The following is a 19,208-nucleotide window of genomic DNA, read 5'->3' as shown; positions in this document are numbered from 1 at the left end:
TAGTTTGGGTTGGAAGGGACCTTAAAGATCATCTAGTTCCAACCTCCCTGCCATGGGAGGGACATCCCACTAAATCAGGCTGTCCAAGACCCCATCCAGCCTGGCCTTAAAATATATGTATTTCGTTAACTGCTATGACTTCATTTGAATGAACCTTAGACTGTGTTTAACCAAGTAAAAGGAAATGGAAACTATTAAATTTTACCTGAGCCTGGTGAAGTAGATTTTCTTTATTTCTACCCATGACATGGATGACAAACTGCTCGTATCTTTAATTTTGCAAATAAAACACAATTCTGTCTTTAACATAAATGTCTGGCATAGAAGGATCCATCTTTGTAGGCAGGTTTTCCTTTGTCACATGAAGTAATTTCCCTCTCTCCCAAGTACCTGGTGGAGAAAGTGTCACAGTCATTTCGTGGAAGATATTTTAATTTTCTACTTGGCTTGGCTGAGCAGCTGTGACTTCAGGATGATTAGTTGGATTTGCATAAGGTCATTAAGATCCAATAACGATGTTTATTGCTAAGACATCTGCCATTTATATTCATCCAGAGCAAGTAAAATTAAACCTCAACTAATATCACTGTTACTGCCAATGCTGTTAATGGCAATGACACCTATCAATAAGTGAAGATTTCACAGTGGGCTGTATGTAATTCTCTTCCTGAAACTCTTGACCCACTGGAGTGATGGTAGGCTGTGTGAGCACAGCAGGCTCTCTTTAAATAACTGCTGATTTGGTTGTTACTAGAGTCGTGTTTGGACACAGGAGGGACTGGGATCCACACAATATTAAATGGTATCACTACTGCATTCTGGAACTATGCATGTATTGCATCCAGATGGGTGAACAGCAAAATAAGTATGCATCCTGAAGGTTCTCGCTTCCTAGTTCTGTTTAGCTGTGGCTCGGATACTTCAACCGATAGGCTCTGCTGCAAGTTGAGTGAGTTGCAGCAATACTTGGGTTGGTTGCTGTGTGGTAAAAAACAGGGCTTTGCCATGGACTGAAAAATAAGGGAGTGCTGCTGGATTTCATCTTCCCGTTATCCTTAGCATGAGAGCTGGTAACTGAGGCCCTTTTTATTTTTCATAGAATCATAGAATGGTTTGAGTTGGAAGGGACCATAAAGAATATCCGGTTCCAACTCCCCTGCCATGGGCAGGGACACCTTCCACTGCATCTGACTGCTCAAAGCCACATTCAGCCTGGCCTTGAATACCTCTAGGGATGAGGCAACCATGACTTCTCTGGACAACCTGTGCCAGTGTCTCCCCACCCTTAAACACATTTTTTTTACAGTTCCAAATATGTAAGATGTATATTAACTTCAAATTACTGCCAGTCTGGTTTCCCTGAAAATCGGTCCTCAACCTCCACTTGAGTTCAGTATTTACTGTAACATTGGCCAACAGTTACTCACTTATCTTACTTTGATATTTAGTGTTATATTATCGCAGGGCTAATTTGGACCTGTGTCAAGGGTTTGCTGAATGGTAGTGTCAGAAAAACAACACGTTCTGAAGGAGACCCTACCATGCTTTAAGAGAGGCCCCTAAGCTCCAAGGGTGGCTCCTGCAAACCAGGAGTAGTGTGTGAGGAGGTTCCCACTGCATCTTGCTGATTGAAGAGTCTGACACAGCACGCTGCTGGCTAGTTGTGATGTTTCAGGGTGCCTGCAAGGTATCACAGTGAGCAAGAGTTTTGTCAGTCAGCACAGATGAGGATTCAAAACCATAAGAGAGCTTCCCTAATTGCTTCTGCGCGGTCCACATCAAAGAGGGGCAGCAGGAAGAGTAACCCAGATTCTTTGCTTCTGCGTGCCTTTTGACAAGCTCTTAATTTAATGAATTAATTGAACTTTGAATTGAAGTTATTGAATGAAAACTTGAGGGAGCATCATCTGCTGTGAATCCACCTGGTTGCCTACCTGCTCCTCTCACCCCCAGCTTAGCAGAGCCTGGCAGCGGTACTTATTCCCATCTCTGAGGAGGGGGAAAAACAACAGCTGGGAAAAGGGGCTTATGTTTGCTGCTTGTATTCTTAAACTGTCTTGCAGCATTGCCAGATAAGGCTGTCTCAATTTACAGTCATCTTTCATGAGAACTGTTCATCTTTACCTGAAATGCATGCTGCTGAACAGCGATTTCTCTGTCAAGATCAAACATCGATGAACCAAACTACACACAAGGGGTCAATAACACCATGTGCACATCAGCCAGGAAGATGATGATTCTAGCTGTGAGGTGCTGAGCGGTGGATTCACCGTTGATGCATCACTGTTGATCTCCTTACAGTCTTAAGGTTAATTGCCGTGGGAATTGCCTTTAATCTTTTGACACCCTCTCCTAAGCATTCCTGCCTCTCCACATTAACAAATTAAGTTATTAGCCCTTAATACCTGAAAATCTAGACCTTCTGTGCCAAGATTAAGGAGATCGCTTCCAATGCCTAACATTTCCAGGCAGTGTTTATAGCTGATTATTCAGCCCAAGAATGTCAAGCAAAGAATGGACCATGAGAGGAGTATAAGCCCTGGAGCAATTCATAATCAAAAAGATCTCTCAAGAACATGGATGTACTTAGGTAATATTCAGCATGCTTTCCCTGGGAGAATACCCAGCAATGCGTACCTCTCTGGACTGCCTCGCACCTTTGTTGGCAGCAGCTCAAACATCCTTACTGAGGTAGCAGCAGCCACATGCTGTGTCACACACTTGATCTCAGGCCCACCAGCAGAATCTGCATTGAATATTAGGAAAAATTTCTTTACTGAAAGAGTTGTGAAGCACTGAAACAGGCTGCCAAGGGAGGTGGTAGAGCCACCATCCCTCAAGGTGTTCAAAAAAATGTATAGACATGGCACTTTGGGACATAGTTTAGTAGGCAGAGTGGTGTCGGGCCAACAGTTGAACTGAGTGATCTTAGAGGTGTTTTCCAACTTTAATGATTTCTATAATGGGGAGAACGGGCGAGTAGCAGGCTTTAAAACAGCCAGCTGGATGGCTGGGAGAAGAGCTTCAGTACTTCTGAGGGGTCAGAATTAATATGGAAGAGCAGAAGAGGTGCCAGTATCTGATTTCCAGTGACTTTATCTCCATGTGTATGTTAGGTGGAGGAGATTGTGTGTGCTGCATGGAGCTGCTGCTTCAGGAGTTAAGAACCACAGAAATCAGACTAGAACTGATAAAATCTTGATTTTTTTTACGGCTCTCCAGCCTTCTGAAATAGGAAATAGGTCTTCTGAATAGTAAATGTTTTGCATAAGAGTTTGCATGGCAGAAGTTTACCAGTAAGAACCCAAATATCTACTATATGTCATTTTACCCATAGGAATAATGCTGTGGCATGCAGGTCAGCATGCATGGTGGGTCCTCATTTGTGTCAGACTCATCAGGGATATTACTCTTGTTTAAGCCTGGACTAAAGAGCTATTCCTTTCACCTCTGGGGATGCCCTGGTGTAGTAAAGAGTGGGGTAATGAGCACTTATCTGGGGTTTGAATTTGGGTACTTCCTTCAGACGAAACATGTAACCTGAAAGTCGGTGTTTCTATGGTTGCCTCCTTATGCTCAGTTCCCAAAGGACCAGCTCTCCACTGAGTTATAGTATTACTGATTTAATACTCAAATTTGATCGTGTTTTTACTCAGGCTGATTGCTTCCCTGCTTTCATTTCTGCCTTAGTCTGCTAAACTGTAATTAAGTGGTTTCCAGTGCGGTGATGCGCAGAGTCCTCGGATGCTGCATAAACTATATGGCACGAATTAGGCATTCAAGGTCTTAGCAGTTATAACTACACTACACGATTCTTGTCAGCAGGCTGAAAGTACTGTCATTTCCCTCAGTGTTAATTAGCTCCTTTTACCCTCCGTGCATGCTTACCTTCTGGTACGTGGCTTTCCTATATCAGATTGTGCTTCCCAGTGATCAAATGGTTCAAAGACTTCAGTTAAATGACTCGTGCTCTAAGAAGAGCTGAGATTTAGTTGCCCTGCAGTTCCCACATCAGGGAGGCCTACTAGGATGCCTGTGAAATACAAGTACAGGCTGAGAGAGTTGGGCTTGTTCAGCCTAGAGGAGAGACGAGCAGCCTTCCAGTACTGAAAAGGAACTACAGGAAATCTGGGAAGGGGCTCTTTATCAGAGAGTGCAGGGTTAGGACAAAGGGGAATGGTTTTAAGCTGGAAGAGGGGAGATTTAGATGAGATATTAGAAGAAATGTTTTCCTGTGAGGGTGGTGAAGCACTGTCACAGGTTGCCCAGAGACATCATGGATGCTCCATCCCTGGAGGTGTTCAAGGACAGGTTGGATGGGGCTTTGAGCAACCTGATGCAGTGGAAGGTGTCCCCTGCCCATGGCAGGAGGGTTGGACCTCGATGATCTTTAAAGTCCCTTGCAGCACAAACCATTCTGTGATTCAAATATTTTATGAAATGTGAGCAGCCTTCACAAGTCCCAGGCATGAGCACATTCCCTTTGATCCAATCTAAAATCAAGGCGAGAGTCCTTGTTATTCCCACAGTATCACAGCTCTGTGATTTTTGTGCACTTGTTTACTACTAGACAGCTGCATTTAAACATCTGGATCTTAATCTGCACATTCATGTATCTTAAGGAAAATTCCCTGGAAAGATATTGCAGACTATCTTCAGGATTATTGTAGGCTGTCAGAGAGCAGGAGAGATGCTAGTTTGACTCATAGCAAGGAAGACATCTTGCTTTCAGAGCTATGCTGTGCTGCATGATGACACCCCTTATACCCAGGAGAGATTTTATTCAGTAGAATAGCAACAGTTACCAGCAAGGCTGTTCATATGCGATTGGTCGTTATTTTCAGAAATGTAACTTTTATTATGCAGAGCTTAAGTTTACACCTATACAATCCCTGCCAGCATCCATGCTGATAAAAGAGCATAGGACCTTAAGGAGCTTCATAAAAGCTGAGTGGAATAATGTCAAATTATTGTGTAAACTCTCCTACAGAATTTGCTCAGTCAAAATGAATGGACTCACTATCTGTAAGATGTGAGATTTAATAATATATTTAATATTCTTTGAGTAGAATTATGAATCCAACTCCAGGTTTCAACCTTTGGAAATTTCCATCATAAAGCATCTCCATTCATCCATCCTTATATGTGTTAAAATGTATTGTCAGCTGGTATAAATCTAATCTGACTCAAGGACTTCAAAGGCCTGCTTTTTTGGCTTAGATAGGAATTTCTCATGTTAATGGTTGCACAAAGGGACCTTACACTGGACATAAATTACATCCACTTCAAGCCATAGTATTAATAGGCTGTGGAGATTTCTAAGTATAATGGTTACTGTCTTTTTACCACATTTGTTTTGCTAGCAGTTCTGGAAAATTCCAGTATTGTAGGAGTTAATATGCAGAAAAATCTAGGAAACTATTTTTGCTAACACTCTGAAATAGGACCTTTTTTTAGATATCATAGACATGAAAATTAAGTTACAGTTTGTTTGACTGAATTCATGCACAAACATGACTGGAGGATGTGGTCAGAAAATTCACTTATACATTCAGTGGCCAGATCCAATTCACTGTAAATTAGTTATCTCCCATCCACCTCCTTGTGCTTTGCACCTGTGAAGGATTATAGCAGCCTTACAGTACTTAAAGGAAGCCTACAGGAAAGCTGGGAGGGGTTCTTTATGAGGGATTGCAGGGATAGGATATGGGGGAGCGATTTTAGGCTGAAAGAGGTGAGATTCAGATTAGATATTAGGAAGAAATGTTTTCCTGAGAGGGTGCTGAGGCACTGGCACAGGTTGCCCAGAGAAGTGGTGGATGCCCCATCCCTGGAGGTGTTCCAGTCCAAGTTGGATGAGGCTTTGAGCAGTGTGACGCAGTGGAAGGTGTCTCTGCCCATGGCAGGGGGAGTGGAACTGGATGATCTTTAATGTCACTTCTAGCCCAAACCATTCTATGATTCTGTGAAGGATGTGACTCAGTGTTTTAAATGCATTCCAGAAATGGGAAATAAAGATTTGAGGAAAAACTTCTACTGAGGGGACTTCCTGGGGCTGCAAAAACTATAATCATACTGAAGGTGTTACCACCACATGACTGCTTTTAATCTGTCCTTTTGAATAATGTTAATGAAGTTAAAGATTAATTTATTCACTGGTATTTTTTTCTTTTAAGATCTGAATTGCAATCTCATTCAGCCTACAATGATGATTCCTCCTCACTTCCATGGCTTTGGGAGGTGTCAAGTGAAATGAGCTGCACAGCAATCCCATTTTATCCTCTGTTGCATATGAATTCCTCGCGTTTGTTCTTAACACTTTGCTGGAGTGCTGACTTAAGTTTTTGTTCTAAAACGTGAGCAAACGCACGCAGAGCTGTAATGATACTTGTCATTGGGTGGCTCTGCTAAGGTTCAGACTAGCAGTATGCCTGGGGATCTGGCTGCCCTGTGCTGTCAAACTGTTGTCTTGCAGTGCAGCTTTCGTTGCCCAAGTTATCCTCCCTTGAATGAGTCAATATGGGTCAAGTTGACATTCATCCAGTGTACGCTGCTGGATAAGAAATAATTTGTGGCCAGCTGACTTTGGCCTAGTTGCAGCAGCTGTGAGATCTTTTAGAAGTGGCCAATCACCCGGGTAGCTGCTAACGAAGTGATAAGGGTATATTAAGCCTTGCGTGGCAGAATAAGAGAGATTTTGTTAGAGCATCCCAAGGAGGGGTCGTTGTGGCACCCAAACAGAGGCTGGGTCAGCAATTGTCTACAATCTGTCAGACTAAAATTCCTCGAAATCGAGTGTATGAGATGCCAACAGCTGGACTCGCAGTGGACATCAGCACATGGTGGTAGGAAAAGAACGGGGAGGGCCCAGGTTGCTAAACTGTGTCTGGTGGTGCCCACCTGCGTGCTGGACCGGTGATACCTTGCAGTCTGGCTCAGTAGTTCAGGATAGTTTTCTCTCTCCAGGAAAGCAGGAGTCCAAGATTGGGGAAAATTAATACAAGAAACAAATGCGAACTGCAGGATGAGTGGAAGGAGCAGTCATGTCCTGTCCCAGAGACTCAACAGAGCTGTTCATTGTCTGCGACCTTTCTTCATCGAGACTCATTGCTGAGCATCAGAACTGGCACAGAAGGGTCTTACTGGTGAAGCTTCCCGCTGCCCTGACAGCAGCAGCTCTTGCAGCCTTCTCCACAGCAGTCTATCCTGTGTCAGCCTGTGGTCCAACCATCTCTGGCTGCAGTGCGCAGCCAGACCTGGGAGACACCTCAGCCTGCAGGGATCACTACTGCAGGCTCTGTGGTGTGTGTACAGGAGGGGTTTCAGGGAGAAAAGGGTATCGCATAGTCTGCTGAGCTCGTGTGAAACTTCTCTGTCATCCATAAATACTTAGAATTGTAGAATGTCTTGAGTTGGTAGGACCCACAAGGATCATCAAGTCCAACTCCTGTCCCTGCATAGGACAATCCAAACATTCACTCCATGTGTCGTTGAGGGTGTTGTCCAGATGCTTCTGGAATACTGTCTGTCTTGGCACCGTGACTGCTTCCCCGGGGACCTGTTCCAGTGCTCCACCACCCTCTGGGTGAAGAACCTCTTCCTAATATCCAACCTAAACCCCCCCGGCACATCTTCCCACCATTCCCTTGATCCTATCATTGGTCACCAGAGAGAAGAGATCAGCACCTGCTCCTCCTCCTTCCCTTGTGAGCAAGCTGCAGAACACAATGAGGTCTCTCCTCAGTCTTCTGTTCTGCAGGCTGAACAGACCAAGTGACTTAGCAGCTCCTCATATGGTTTTCCCTATAAAACCCTTCACCAACTTTGTGGTCGCGTGTAGAAACTCTTCAGTAGCTTTGTATCCTTTTTATGTACTTGGGTTTTGATTCCTTTTTCTATAGCTTTAACTACAGCGGTGTGATTTGCACATCTCTGACTTTGCATGGAAGTCATCTGCTGCCTATGACCTTATACCTTTTATTTTTCAGATTTGGCCAGCCCCCATCTTCCTAGTGGCTGTTCCTCGAGCAACTGCAGCTCAGGTCTCCTCTTCATGTCCTAACATGCAAGAGGACAGCTTGCGCAGAATGATGGGCTTCACTTTGGCACACACTGTTAGCGTGGTGGTGATGCTAGCGAGATCCTGACTGACATCCTCTCTTTGCCTGTTTTGCAGGTCGTTGCACTGTCATCGTGGAGTCTCTTGAGAGATTCGATCTACTATACACTGTCTGTTGTTGCACTCATTGTGGTAAGTTTTTGAAGGTTATTCTTCTGTGGGAGCCCACATATCTAGTGGCACTGCCTACTGTAAAGGGAACCAGGGCTAAGATCCTAGCTGCAGGACTTGCATGGTTTTCTGCTTGTGGAAAAATGTATTCCCTGGTTCTGTAGAAAAGCAATGGCCCAAATGCAGGAGACTGAGGGGTGTCCAGAGAGCCCAGTGATAGCTGGGAAGGAGTATGGTGCTCCAGCTCAGATGCAGAGCACAGAGCTGAAGCCTTGTGCTGCAGCCTCACTACCAGCTCTTGTGAGAACATTATCAGTCAGTCCTCTCCTGACAGAAATGCTGACTGCTTCCTAAAAAAAGTCTAACTGACCAGTAGGGAAGCAGTGTTTGTGTCCAGAGGAAAGAGATCCTCAACAACTACAAAATATTAAAGTTAGTTTTTCCACACATAATTGGGACGTGCTTTGTTCAGCTCACACACTAGCAGCAAAGCCTCTAATGAAGGCTACAGTTTCAGTGATGCTTAGTGCTGCTCCTATTCCATCTTTCATCAAGATCAGTAAGAACTCCATTCTCTTAGAGTCAGGCTATACAGTGAAAAATATGCATGAGTGTTTAGATCGTAGAACCATGGAATGGTTTGAATTGGAAAGGACCTTTTAGCTCATCTAGTTCCAACCCCCCTGCTTTAGACAGGGTCAACTTCCATTGCAGCAGGTTGCTGAAAACCTCAGCCAGCCTGGCTTGACCCATTCCTCCAGGGATGGGGCATCTACCACTTCTCTGGGCAGCCTGTGCCAGTGCCTCACCACCCTCACAGTGAAAAATTTTTTGTAATATCTAATCTGAATCTCCTCTCTTTCAACTTAAAACCACCTCATCCTATCACTACACTAACACTTGCTTTACTGAAGATTGCACTGCTTTCGTTAGTCACAATTTCAGTGGTGGGTTTTGGTTTGCCTCCATCCTGCACATGCCTATACACTCTACACACTCAGTAGATGCAAAGGCCTATATCTGTCTAATCTCAGAGGATTTGCTTCAACTTCTTTGTACTTTTATTCCCCATACTGCAGTGTCAGCCTTTTTGCACCTGACAAAAAATAACTTTTCTACGTAATTATTAGCCATGAGCTGCAAAACAAAAAACTTCTGTTTTTTTTTTCTTTGACAGCTTGACAGCAACCTCATACTGAAAAGGGTTCCTAAACAACAAATTTGGCCAATCCCACTAATTGTAATAAATTATATTGGCCAGGCTTAAAGAAATCCAGCAGGCAGTCCCTTAATTTACTCCATGGGAAGCACAGATGTGGGAAGCCTCCTGGCATTTAGCCTCCTGTGCTTTGGGTTGAGTACTTGCTTTATTGCATGGTGACAGACAAGTTATAAATCTCTTGAATCTGTCACTGATTTTTAAATTCTTAAAGCAAGGCAAGTGGTTTTTTTCATGTGGTGGTCAGCTGCTTCAGGATGTTGAGAACCATTCTCTATCGTATCTTGTCCAGTGCACCCCTAAAATTCCTAGCTATGTATCCTATGTAATAAGAAAGTTGTATGGCTCATTGAACAGACATCTCTATTGCCCTCAAGATAGGATAGGATAAGGGGTAGTGCTTTTAGTTTGAAAGATGGGAGATTTAGATTAGATGTTAGGAAGAGATTTTTTACTGTGAGGGTGGTGAGGCACTGGCACAGGTTGGCTAAAGAAGTCATGGATGCCCAACCCCAGGCTGGAAGAGGCTATGAGCAACTTGATCCAGTGGAAAATGTCCCTGCCCATGGCAGGGGGATTGAAACTGGATGATCTTTAAGGTCCCTTCCAACCCAAACCATTCTATGATTCTATGGCTTTTCTCCTATACTATATTTCTGTATAAGCAGTTCTTCATCAGAACTGCAGAAGTCCTTTTCTTTTGAGAGTGTACCCCATAATATCAGGATGCTGTTATTTTTTTCCTAAGCCTTGGGTTAGTTTCTCAACAGATATGTGACCACTCTTAGGTTCACAGAATCATAGAATGGTTTGGGTTGGAAGGAACCTTAAAGATCATCCTGTTCCAACCCCCTTGCTGTGGTGCAGGAGCACCTTCCACTGGAACAGGTTATTCAAAGCTCCATCTAACCTGGGCTTGAACAGCTGTGAGGTTTAAGGTCTTTCTTGCAGCCAGGGCAGAAGGCATTGCTGGAACTCTTATTCCCACGTTACAGCACTACATGGCTAATTGTGGCTTGGTAGATGTGGAGCACGTCCCTCTTCTCTTCAGCGTTACTCCACAGCAATCATTGCAAATGACTTTTAAACAGCTGTTAGGGAAAAAACAGAAAGATAAGAGGAAGGGAAGGCATTGTAAATGGTTAGAAATTTTGCTTCCAGCTGATTTACCGACCCTATTTTATGCAGTACTGCTCCCCAGTTGATGGCAAATGAGGATTTCTCCTTTCAGGGTCAAACATTGCTTCAGTTTAAGAAGTTTCTCCTCCTCTTCACTCATCCAGGGACCCTGGGCTTCACAGTGGCTTGGAACTTTCCTGTCCTTTTAAGGCAGAATCAAATTTAGGTGACAGCCCATTGTTATTCCAATACTCACTCTCCAGTCCTGGATGGCTCGGCTGCGAGACAAGCCACAGGCTCCATGCAGAGCATAGCCAGACCTGAGTGTGGCTCCCCGTTTGTTAGACTTCAGTGCTTCGTAAATTTTAAAAGGAGCTTAAATGCTTTGCCTTATAGGGATAATTTGCCATATCAGGGCACTGAGAGTTCTCTGCAGCTGAAATACAATCATCCTTCTCGAGGGATGATGTTGCTTGTAGAAGGTTGCTCTCATAGTATTTTAAACAGCAGCTTGCGGTGCTCTATTATAAGTTGCACTCCACTGGTGTCTTCACTAATCATCGGTACATCAGAGGGGAATAAATACATTCCTGCCAATGCTGGGATTCAGCAACTTTAAAAAGCTTGATATTCTGTCCAGTAAATTAATGTGACTTTGTCTCCTTCCATTTCCACCAGCAAAGAAATTTGCAGTGCTGCAGTAATAAATAGCAAAGCAGGGTAAACTCACCTGTTCGGTGCTCCAGGCCATTCGATAAGAATGAGTGAAGTCTAAATCGCAGAGATTTGAAGTGGATAAACTGCACTTACCATCCTTAACCTCACCTTGGTGCAGACCTGTGTTTGTTTTCTTAACCTTAAAATAATATTACAAAGCTGCCTTATCTTCTTGTAGATCTTGCAAAACTGTTACTTCTTATTTCCCTTGAAAGGAAGAAGATGCCTCTGTGTCTTAACTTGAAGGGATGTGGTCAGAGTCATTAGTGACAGAAGTGGGATGGGTGCTATTTTTAATCACAAAGGTCAATGCACATGCTTTCATGTCCCATCACACCAAAACATTGTAACCTAAAACAAGCCTTGTCGGATTTGATCACAGTGACTGGAAGCTGGAATTATAACAGACATAACATTTTGTGGCCATGTTTTCTTCCAGTAGCCAGTGTAACTATTGTTTGGTGCTGGCTGTCACACAGGAGTTGCTATTTACAGGCTATATAGCTGAAGGGAAGTGTTTCACTGTGCTTTTGAAGGCTTGTTCCCTTTCCCTCTTTCTTCTCCAATGCACTGCTATGGTTGTGTTTTGCTAGTGCAAATAGGGCATTTCCGCCTCTCTGCACAGCCTTGGGCTGAAAGCAGGTGCATGTGCTTTGGAAGGAGGAATGGGAAGCAAACTCCTCACCAAGGATTGCTGACAGGTTTGCTGTGTGTGAGCCCAGCTCTTGGAGAGGACCCGTGCTGCTACAAAGGGTCGAAGCTCCTGGACGCTCTGCAGCCAGCCATGGCACATGGGTCATGGCTCTATGAGCGACAGCCAAGACCAGCAGTGAGAGCAGCCCTCCTTGGGTGTTTGAGGAGGAAGGAGAAGCAGAGACAGAGGGGTGTTACTGGTAAGGGAGAATGGCAGCCCCCTTTGCTCCCGGCATGGTGGCTTGGGGTGATGGAGGAGCGTGGAGTGGGGAAGGGCCTGGCTGTGGAGCGCTGCAGCCATCTGCCGGTCCCCTCCCCACATCTGCCTCTTCAGAATCTCCCGGAACCCAGCCATAGGTAGGCAAACACCCTGCACCTATTTGGATTGGTGTTATTTCTTCCCCAACACGCACCATTTGCACACATAGGAAGAGACACAGCTCCTTCCCACATCTGCAGGTGTGCTAAAATGACTCTCACAGAAGATAAATTCAGCTAGTGTGGTGTTCACATAGATTTTAAGGAAATAATACCCTGGACCAGTTTTTAGCCAGCAAAATTGCATAGCAGCTGCAGTACTGGTTGTAAATCTGCATACTGATTGCCCAGCTGCCACAAGAACAGGTCAGGGGAAGGGGCCATGGCTCTGGTGGGACCAACCAAGTGGTTGAGAGGCAGGTACAACTCCTTCACTTCTTACAGCTTACTTCTATTTCCGTAGAATCATAGAATGGTTTGGCTTGGAAGGGACCTTAAAGCCTGTCCAGTTCCAACCCACCTGCCATGGGCAGGGACACCTCCCACTCGATCAGGTTGCTCAAAGCCTCATCCAACCTGGCCTTGAACATCCCCAGGGATTTGGCAGGCACGACTTCTTTCTTTCCCTATAGCCACTACTGCTTTGCTGCTGCAATAACCCCAGCTGTGTGGGTATTTGGAAAGGAATACCCGTCTGACTTTACTAGGTTGGAGAAAGTAAAGGATGAGAGGTTCAAAGGCTGGGTGGAAGCGCCAAACACACTGGAGCTTAATCCTGTTGCCCTGAGCCCTGAGTTGCTGTGCCCGCTCTGTTCCCTGCTCAGGTGATGAGCTGTTTTCAGGTGTGATTTCTTGTATAACATGCCTGTTTTTAAACCTTTTCCCCACAGTTTATTTATGACGAAAAAGTTTCCTGGTAAGTATATCCGGCCGTGAATCCCTTTTCTTTTCATTTTTTCTAGTTATACCACAAAAGCTGCAGTAAGTAGGTTTCATCAGCAGAGGAGGGAAAGGTAAAACATTCTGCAGGGTGATTCAGGCAGCAGTTTTCTGCTGCATGATAAACCTCAGTGCAAGGTAGGCTAGAATAACTCACCTTCTGGTCAGAGAGGAAAGCCTAGGCGAGCATCACTCCGACTGTTTCCCAATACAGCGGCAGCAGTTGGTGCTCTCTGCCCACTCTGCAGTCACCCAGGGATGGCAATGTGCTCAGCAGAGAGAGAGGTCAGTGCCTGTATGCCAGAGATCTCTGCCATCCGGGAGCAGAAAGGCCCAGCCAAGCAGTCATAAATAATTGTATTCCAATATTTGGATTTTTAATAATTCAAAAAACAAAAACTCCTAAGGCAATGTTAAAGAGTGAATGACCAGTTTAAAGAAAAAGAAACGTGTTATATTAATGTCCCCATGAATGTGCTTATATGTACTGCAATAGGCATGTTTGGCTAGGAGGGCTTCGAACACTTCTAAAAGCATGCTTTCAGTTGTTTTGCTTTCATGGTTTTGTTTTCAGCACCTCTCAGGGCTTGTAGAGTGACAGTGGTAGCTTTGATTTCACTCACAGCCAGTATTATTTAGATTACAAGCACTAGGGGGAGTCGGGCTTTTTGGGTTGCATGTTTTCTTAAACTTTTTCTCACTGGGGGATTTATGTTTCATTTCAGAGAGGGATTTCTGAAACACTGAGTTTTGCAATGGCTTGTTTTTATTTGTTTTGTTTTGGTTTTTTTTAACTACAATTGACTCAAGGCCAAATTGTATTTGACTGTGCCCTTGGACTAAAACACATCAGTGTGGAAGTTGAGTGTTGAACTGCCAGAAGCAGGGAATGAGATATTGATATGATTAGTGCAGTGTCTCAGAATCCTTAAAGAGAAAATGGCCCATGAGTTTTAGTACATAGGAGTCTGATAATGGATGATTTCCACAATGACCAGCAGTTTGCCCTAGGGAAGTATGCAGAATACAGCATTTTGATCAATCAAAAGATTACCTAGAAACCAGTTGTAAAAGTCATATTCTATTTTGATTTCATGCAGATTTCATAAGTTTGACACAGAAACAGTGGATAAAACCCCTGAGAATATCTAAACAGCAGTTTAAGCGCAGCCTGCTGCATCCACAGTGGTTATGCAGTAGCAGTAGCAAAAGAGGGGCTGCCCCTTATTCAGGTTGCCTCAGCATGATCAGTATGCTTTAGCATGCTCAGAAAACCCAATGACCTGCTTTACACTTGTGCAGGATGGCTGCTCCCCTCCCTTTGCCACAATCCCCTCTAGGTATTGTCCTCACAGAGGTGTCAGTGTTCCTTTGGCATGCAATTTGTTCACTGAACTGCTGGGTTTAGTCACTTGTTCTTAGTTGTCGGGTTGATTTGGTCAAGTTAAACCAGAGCAGAAGCCAAGAAAACAAAAGAAGCATCACACGTGGTATGTGTGAGCCATTTCTTTATGTGTCCCGGTTTTTTGAGGTGTGTAAAGACAGTCCAAGAAGGTCAAGCCTTTCCGTAAGTTTGTGGGGTGATGCATAGGGGAATGGCTGAACTTGGGAAACTGACTGCCTTGTCCTGCTCTGATATGTTTTCTGTGTCACTCTTGTTTGCAGGTGGGAGTCCATAGTCTTAGTCCTGATGTATGTCATCTACATCTTTATCATGAAGTAAGTCAAATGTACCCTTTGGCTTGTTTTAATTGTTAAGGTTCACTGCTCCAGTGCTTTTCCAGAGATTGCAAAGATAATTAAAGAGAGCTACAGGCTGTGGACAGGGCTTTTGTTGCCCGGCTTGCACGCCAGCAGCACCTCCGATAGCAGGAGTTAAAGCACCTCGCTCTGTCGTGTACTTATCTGTAATTTATCCTGATGAGGCAGGAAGGGGCTGTTTATCCCTATGTGCAGATCCAAGGATCAGATATGTAAAGGTGGATGATGCTTTATGGATCTCACTCTGTGTGAACTGACCAAGGCTAATGCAGCGAGTCTGTGGCAGAGCAAAGAACCAAGTCCATCTCTGAGTCCCACCAAAGGAGCCTCTTCCGACTTCGCTTCAGTATCCCTACCCAGACATAAGCACAGAGGAAATTCCAGTCTAATTTATATGGGTGCAAAACTGCATAGCAATTTGTACTTGCTTCCTTGGAGACCCATGGTAAAACTACAGCACAATCAGCATTGATTTTCTGAGCATCTTACCCATGTGACTTCTTTCATACAATTTCATGCTAGCAAAGCGTGTCAGTTCTGATCTTTGATTCCCCTCCTCCTTCCTTGTTTTTAAAAGCCAGTGGAAAGGAAACCCAGATTTAAACTGGAACATTCAACAAAACCTGCCAGTTGCCAAGCTCACCAGTGGTCTTGTCTCAACATGTAAGGGTAGAGATTTTGTTTTGAAATGATGAATAGTGTAAATATTTTGAGAGCAATTCTCAGTGAGAACAGCGAAACACTCAGGCTGGGTTGAAGGGAACACTAGTCAGAACTCATCTCACTTCTGATAATTAGAAACTTTTTCTTTAACATGGAGGGTAGCTTCACCTTTGCAACAATTAACAGACCAGCAATGAAATGTGTAAACCAAGAACAAATTTTTTGTCTGAAAACGATGCTGTAGTGTGAACAGATGTTTCAGAACTGTTTGGATGTAGCTGGGGAGGTTGTCAGCTTGGTTAGGGACCTCAGCTGGGTGTTCACAGTGGTCTACCCTTGCCTTTGAGTATCATGATGAGATCTTCAGCTTATGTTTGTGTCAGCTCCTGGCTACTCTAAATAAAATAAGAAAAAGATCCCCCCCACATGCCCTGAAGTTGAAAAAGAACTTAGCATATGGTCCTGTGTTTCCGATTTTCACAGGTAAAGCAACATTCATGCTCAGATGTGATTCTGTGCTAAAAATAAATGTGGACAATGACAAGTAATCATTATTTGCTGTACAGTGGATTAATTACACATAGTACATAAGCATACATGTCTTATATCTTTCATAGCCTTCTGGATATCGAGGGTTTGCATTATATACAATTTACTTAGAGCTGTGGCATACTGTGGGTATGTTTCCTTAAAACTTGACAGGTTTTCTTCCCTTCCTTAGTTGGATCACACAAGATATGGGCCTAGGAAACAAAGAGTGTAAAGAAATCCACATAGAAGGAATGAAGGTACATCTAGTCTTTGTTTCATTTGTGCAGGTACAACTCAACCATACATCACTGCTTTGAAAGGAAGACAAAAAACTCTGCAAATATGGTGAATGGTTTAGCAAGTAACACGGAAATGGATGATAACAGCAACTGTGATGCCACAGTGGTATTACTAAAGAAAGGTAACTGTTCCAGTAAGTCACCCTGCTTGCTTGCATCATTCTGAATGTTTACAAGTTTATCTGCTAGTCAGTACTGTGGGGACTGCCTTATCAGCCATGAAATAGGTGGGGAGATGGCTGTTCTGTAACTCTTCTGTGAGAAGCCATGGCTCCTGTGCCTGGGAGCACAATGTGGTGACCCCAGCCACAACATCCTTTGTCACTGGAGGCTGCTGAGGCTTCCTCTGGGAAGTTCTTACTGCTGGACAAGTTCCTGGCTGAAAGGACTCCTCCAGCTTTGGGTCTGACTTGCCCACGGGCTGCATTTCTAGGTGGTTGCAGCCATGCCGTTGTAAGTCCTTCTGTGGGCGCTGTTATTCTGCACTGAAGATGCCCATTTACATCTAGTACCTCCAGTTAAATTTAACTCCATTCCAAAGTGACATAAATTAAGCAGGGGAAAAAAGCCCTACTTATACTAGTGCACACTTCTCCCCAGTGAAGGGAGGATGGAGATTCTCTGTTGGTCTAAGTAGTGTGTTCTTACTGCACATGCTATCTTGAATGTGCACAACTTTTCCATATAAGTGATCTTTAAGTGGATTTCATTTGGCTGAAATCTGGTCCCATTTGACTTTAGTCACAATCACATATAAAAATGAGTATTTTTCTTGAACTTAACAAAAATTCACCTGTTCCATACCTCAACAGCTGTAGCTCAATGTGTGCATTGCATTGAATATAATCGTAGAATAGTTTGGGTTGGAAGGGACCCTAAAGATCATCCAGTTCCAACACCCCTGCCATTGACAGGGATGCCTCCCACTGGATCAGGTTGCTCAAAGCCTCATCCACCTTGGCCTTGAACACCTCTAGGGATGGGGCATCCATGACTTCTCTGGGCAACCTGTGCCAGTGCCTCACTACCCTCATGGGAAAGCATTTCTTCTTGATATCTCATCTAAATCTCCCCTCTTTCAGCTTAAAACCGTTCCCCCTTATCTTGTCCCTGCATTCCCTGATCGAGAAACCCTCCCCAGCTCTCCTGTAGCCTGTTTCAGTACTGGAAGGCTGCTATAAGGTCTCTTAGGAGCCTTCTCTTCTCCAGCCCAGCTCACTCAGCCTGCCTTTGTATGGGAGGTGCTCCAGCCCTCAGGTTATTTTTGTGGTCTCCTCTGGACTCGCTCCAACACATCTATGTCTTTCCTGTGTTGAAAGGAAAGACATTTGCAATCATATGCTAAACTGTATTTACAGAGGATAATGTTTTTATCTTTGCAACAGTCAGCAAGCGTGTGCAGCAGCTGCTTGGGATTGATATGCACCCTCCAGTCCTTGATTTAACCTGAGAGGAGCTCTAACTTGTCTAAAGCAGTCCTGGCCTCTGACTACAGATGAGCTGCCTTTTTGTGTTTCACTGGCCTGAAAACAAAAATTCACCAAAATAGGTCTCTCTTTTCCTGCAAACAGTGATTGAAAGACATTGTATATAGTAAGCAAATAAACATTAGATGTAGCAGGGGTTTTTTTGCTGACCTCAAACACTTTGAGTCTACCAGAGGCCCGCTATGGTGTTACTGCCCTTATTGCTGAGGGAAGGCTTTTCTGAGTGCTGGATACTCTGGTTTGGGGAAGTTGCTTTTGTGGGAACAGCTCTCTATAGCATGGGGCTTTTAACAGCGAAACTGTGCTGACAAGATGACTACACTGTACCAGGAAAGCTAAACTGGTAAAACTCAGACAGCGTAAACTCAGGCCTTAGTCATCTAGGTTTATCCAGGCCTCAGGGTTACGCATGAATGAAGCAGTTCTGATTCGTAAAATCATAGAATAGTTTTGGTTGGAAGGGACCTTGAAGATCATTTAGTTCCAAGCCCCCTGCCATGGGCAGGGACACCTCCCACTAGATCAGGCTGCTCAAAGCCTCATCCAACCTGGCCTTGAACACCTCCAGGGATGGGACAGCCACAACTTCCCTGGGCAACCTGTACTAGTGCCTCACCACTCTCATGGTGAAGAAATTCTTCCTTAGGTCTAGTCTAAATCTGCCCCTCTCCAGTTTATACCCATTGCCTGTCATCCTATCACTACAAACCTTTCTAAACAGTGCCTCCTCAATTGATTGTGGAATTTGGTTTAAATCTCCCCAGAATGCATCTTTGCATGACACTGCTCAGTTGCTGGTAACTTTTTGGTTTGGACACTTGCAGTTACCCAAAATGACTGAGGAAGGAAGATGAAAGGATTGCTTCATTTTCGTGCACATGGTTCCTGTAATTCTTTGGCAGCGAGCCACTGAGGGCCCAGACACGCGAATGGCACTGTTGTGTACACTTGCCAGTAGTATGGGGTCACAAACAGCCCCCATCGCAACAGGTTGCCTGAGGGTTTCAGACACTCCCATTTGTTTTCTGAGGCCTTTTCTGAACAGAGGATCAAAAAGAATCAAAACAGAAGGATTTTTCTGTTTGGGGCAGTTCTCCCAAGTGCCATGCAGGAAATGCCAGCATGGAAAAAGTCACAAGGAAAAATTTTCTGACTGTTTTGATTATTTTTTTTTCATACGGGGGACCCCACTTATCTACCCCAATCCATGGAAAACTTCTCAGCCCAAAAAAAGTGATACTAAGGCCAAGGAGATACTCTTCTATAAGGTAACAGTGATGGTAATAAATGGT

At 44.2% G+C, this 19,208-nt stretch overlaps 1 protein-coding gene across 1 annotated transcript in view; it reads left to right on the top strand.

Moving 5' to 3' along the window:
• The window catches only part of SLC24A3 (solute carrier family 24 member 3), a 190,853-nt gene that overhangs the window by 146,399 nt on the left and 25,246 nt on the right, over positions 1 to 19,208 (top strand). Inside the window, exons 7-10 of the mRNA XM_054061725.1 lie at positions 8,177 to 8,251; positions 13,127 to 13,152; positions 14,841 to 14,894; positions 16,418 to 16,551. Coding sequence (XP_053917700.1) covers positions 8,177 to 8,251; positions 13,127 to 13,152; positions 14,841 to 14,894; positions 16,418 to 16,551 — 289 coding nt within the window. The remainder of the gene's footprint in view (positions 1 to 8,176; positions 8,252 to 13,126; positions 13,153 to 14,840; positions 14,895 to 16,417; positions 16,552 to 19,208) is intronic.

Source organism: Cuculus canorus, chromosome 3 (genome assembly GCF_017976375.1).
Source record: "Cuculus canorus isolate bCucCan1 chromosome 3, bCucCan1.pri, whole genome shotgun sequence".
Lineage (NCBI taxonomy): Eukaryota > Metazoa > Chordata > Aves > Cuculiformes > Cuculidae > Cuculus > Cuculus canorus.
The sequence above is the reverse complement of the archived record's forward strand: the minus strand, read 5'-3'. Positions and strand labels throughout refer to the sequence as shown.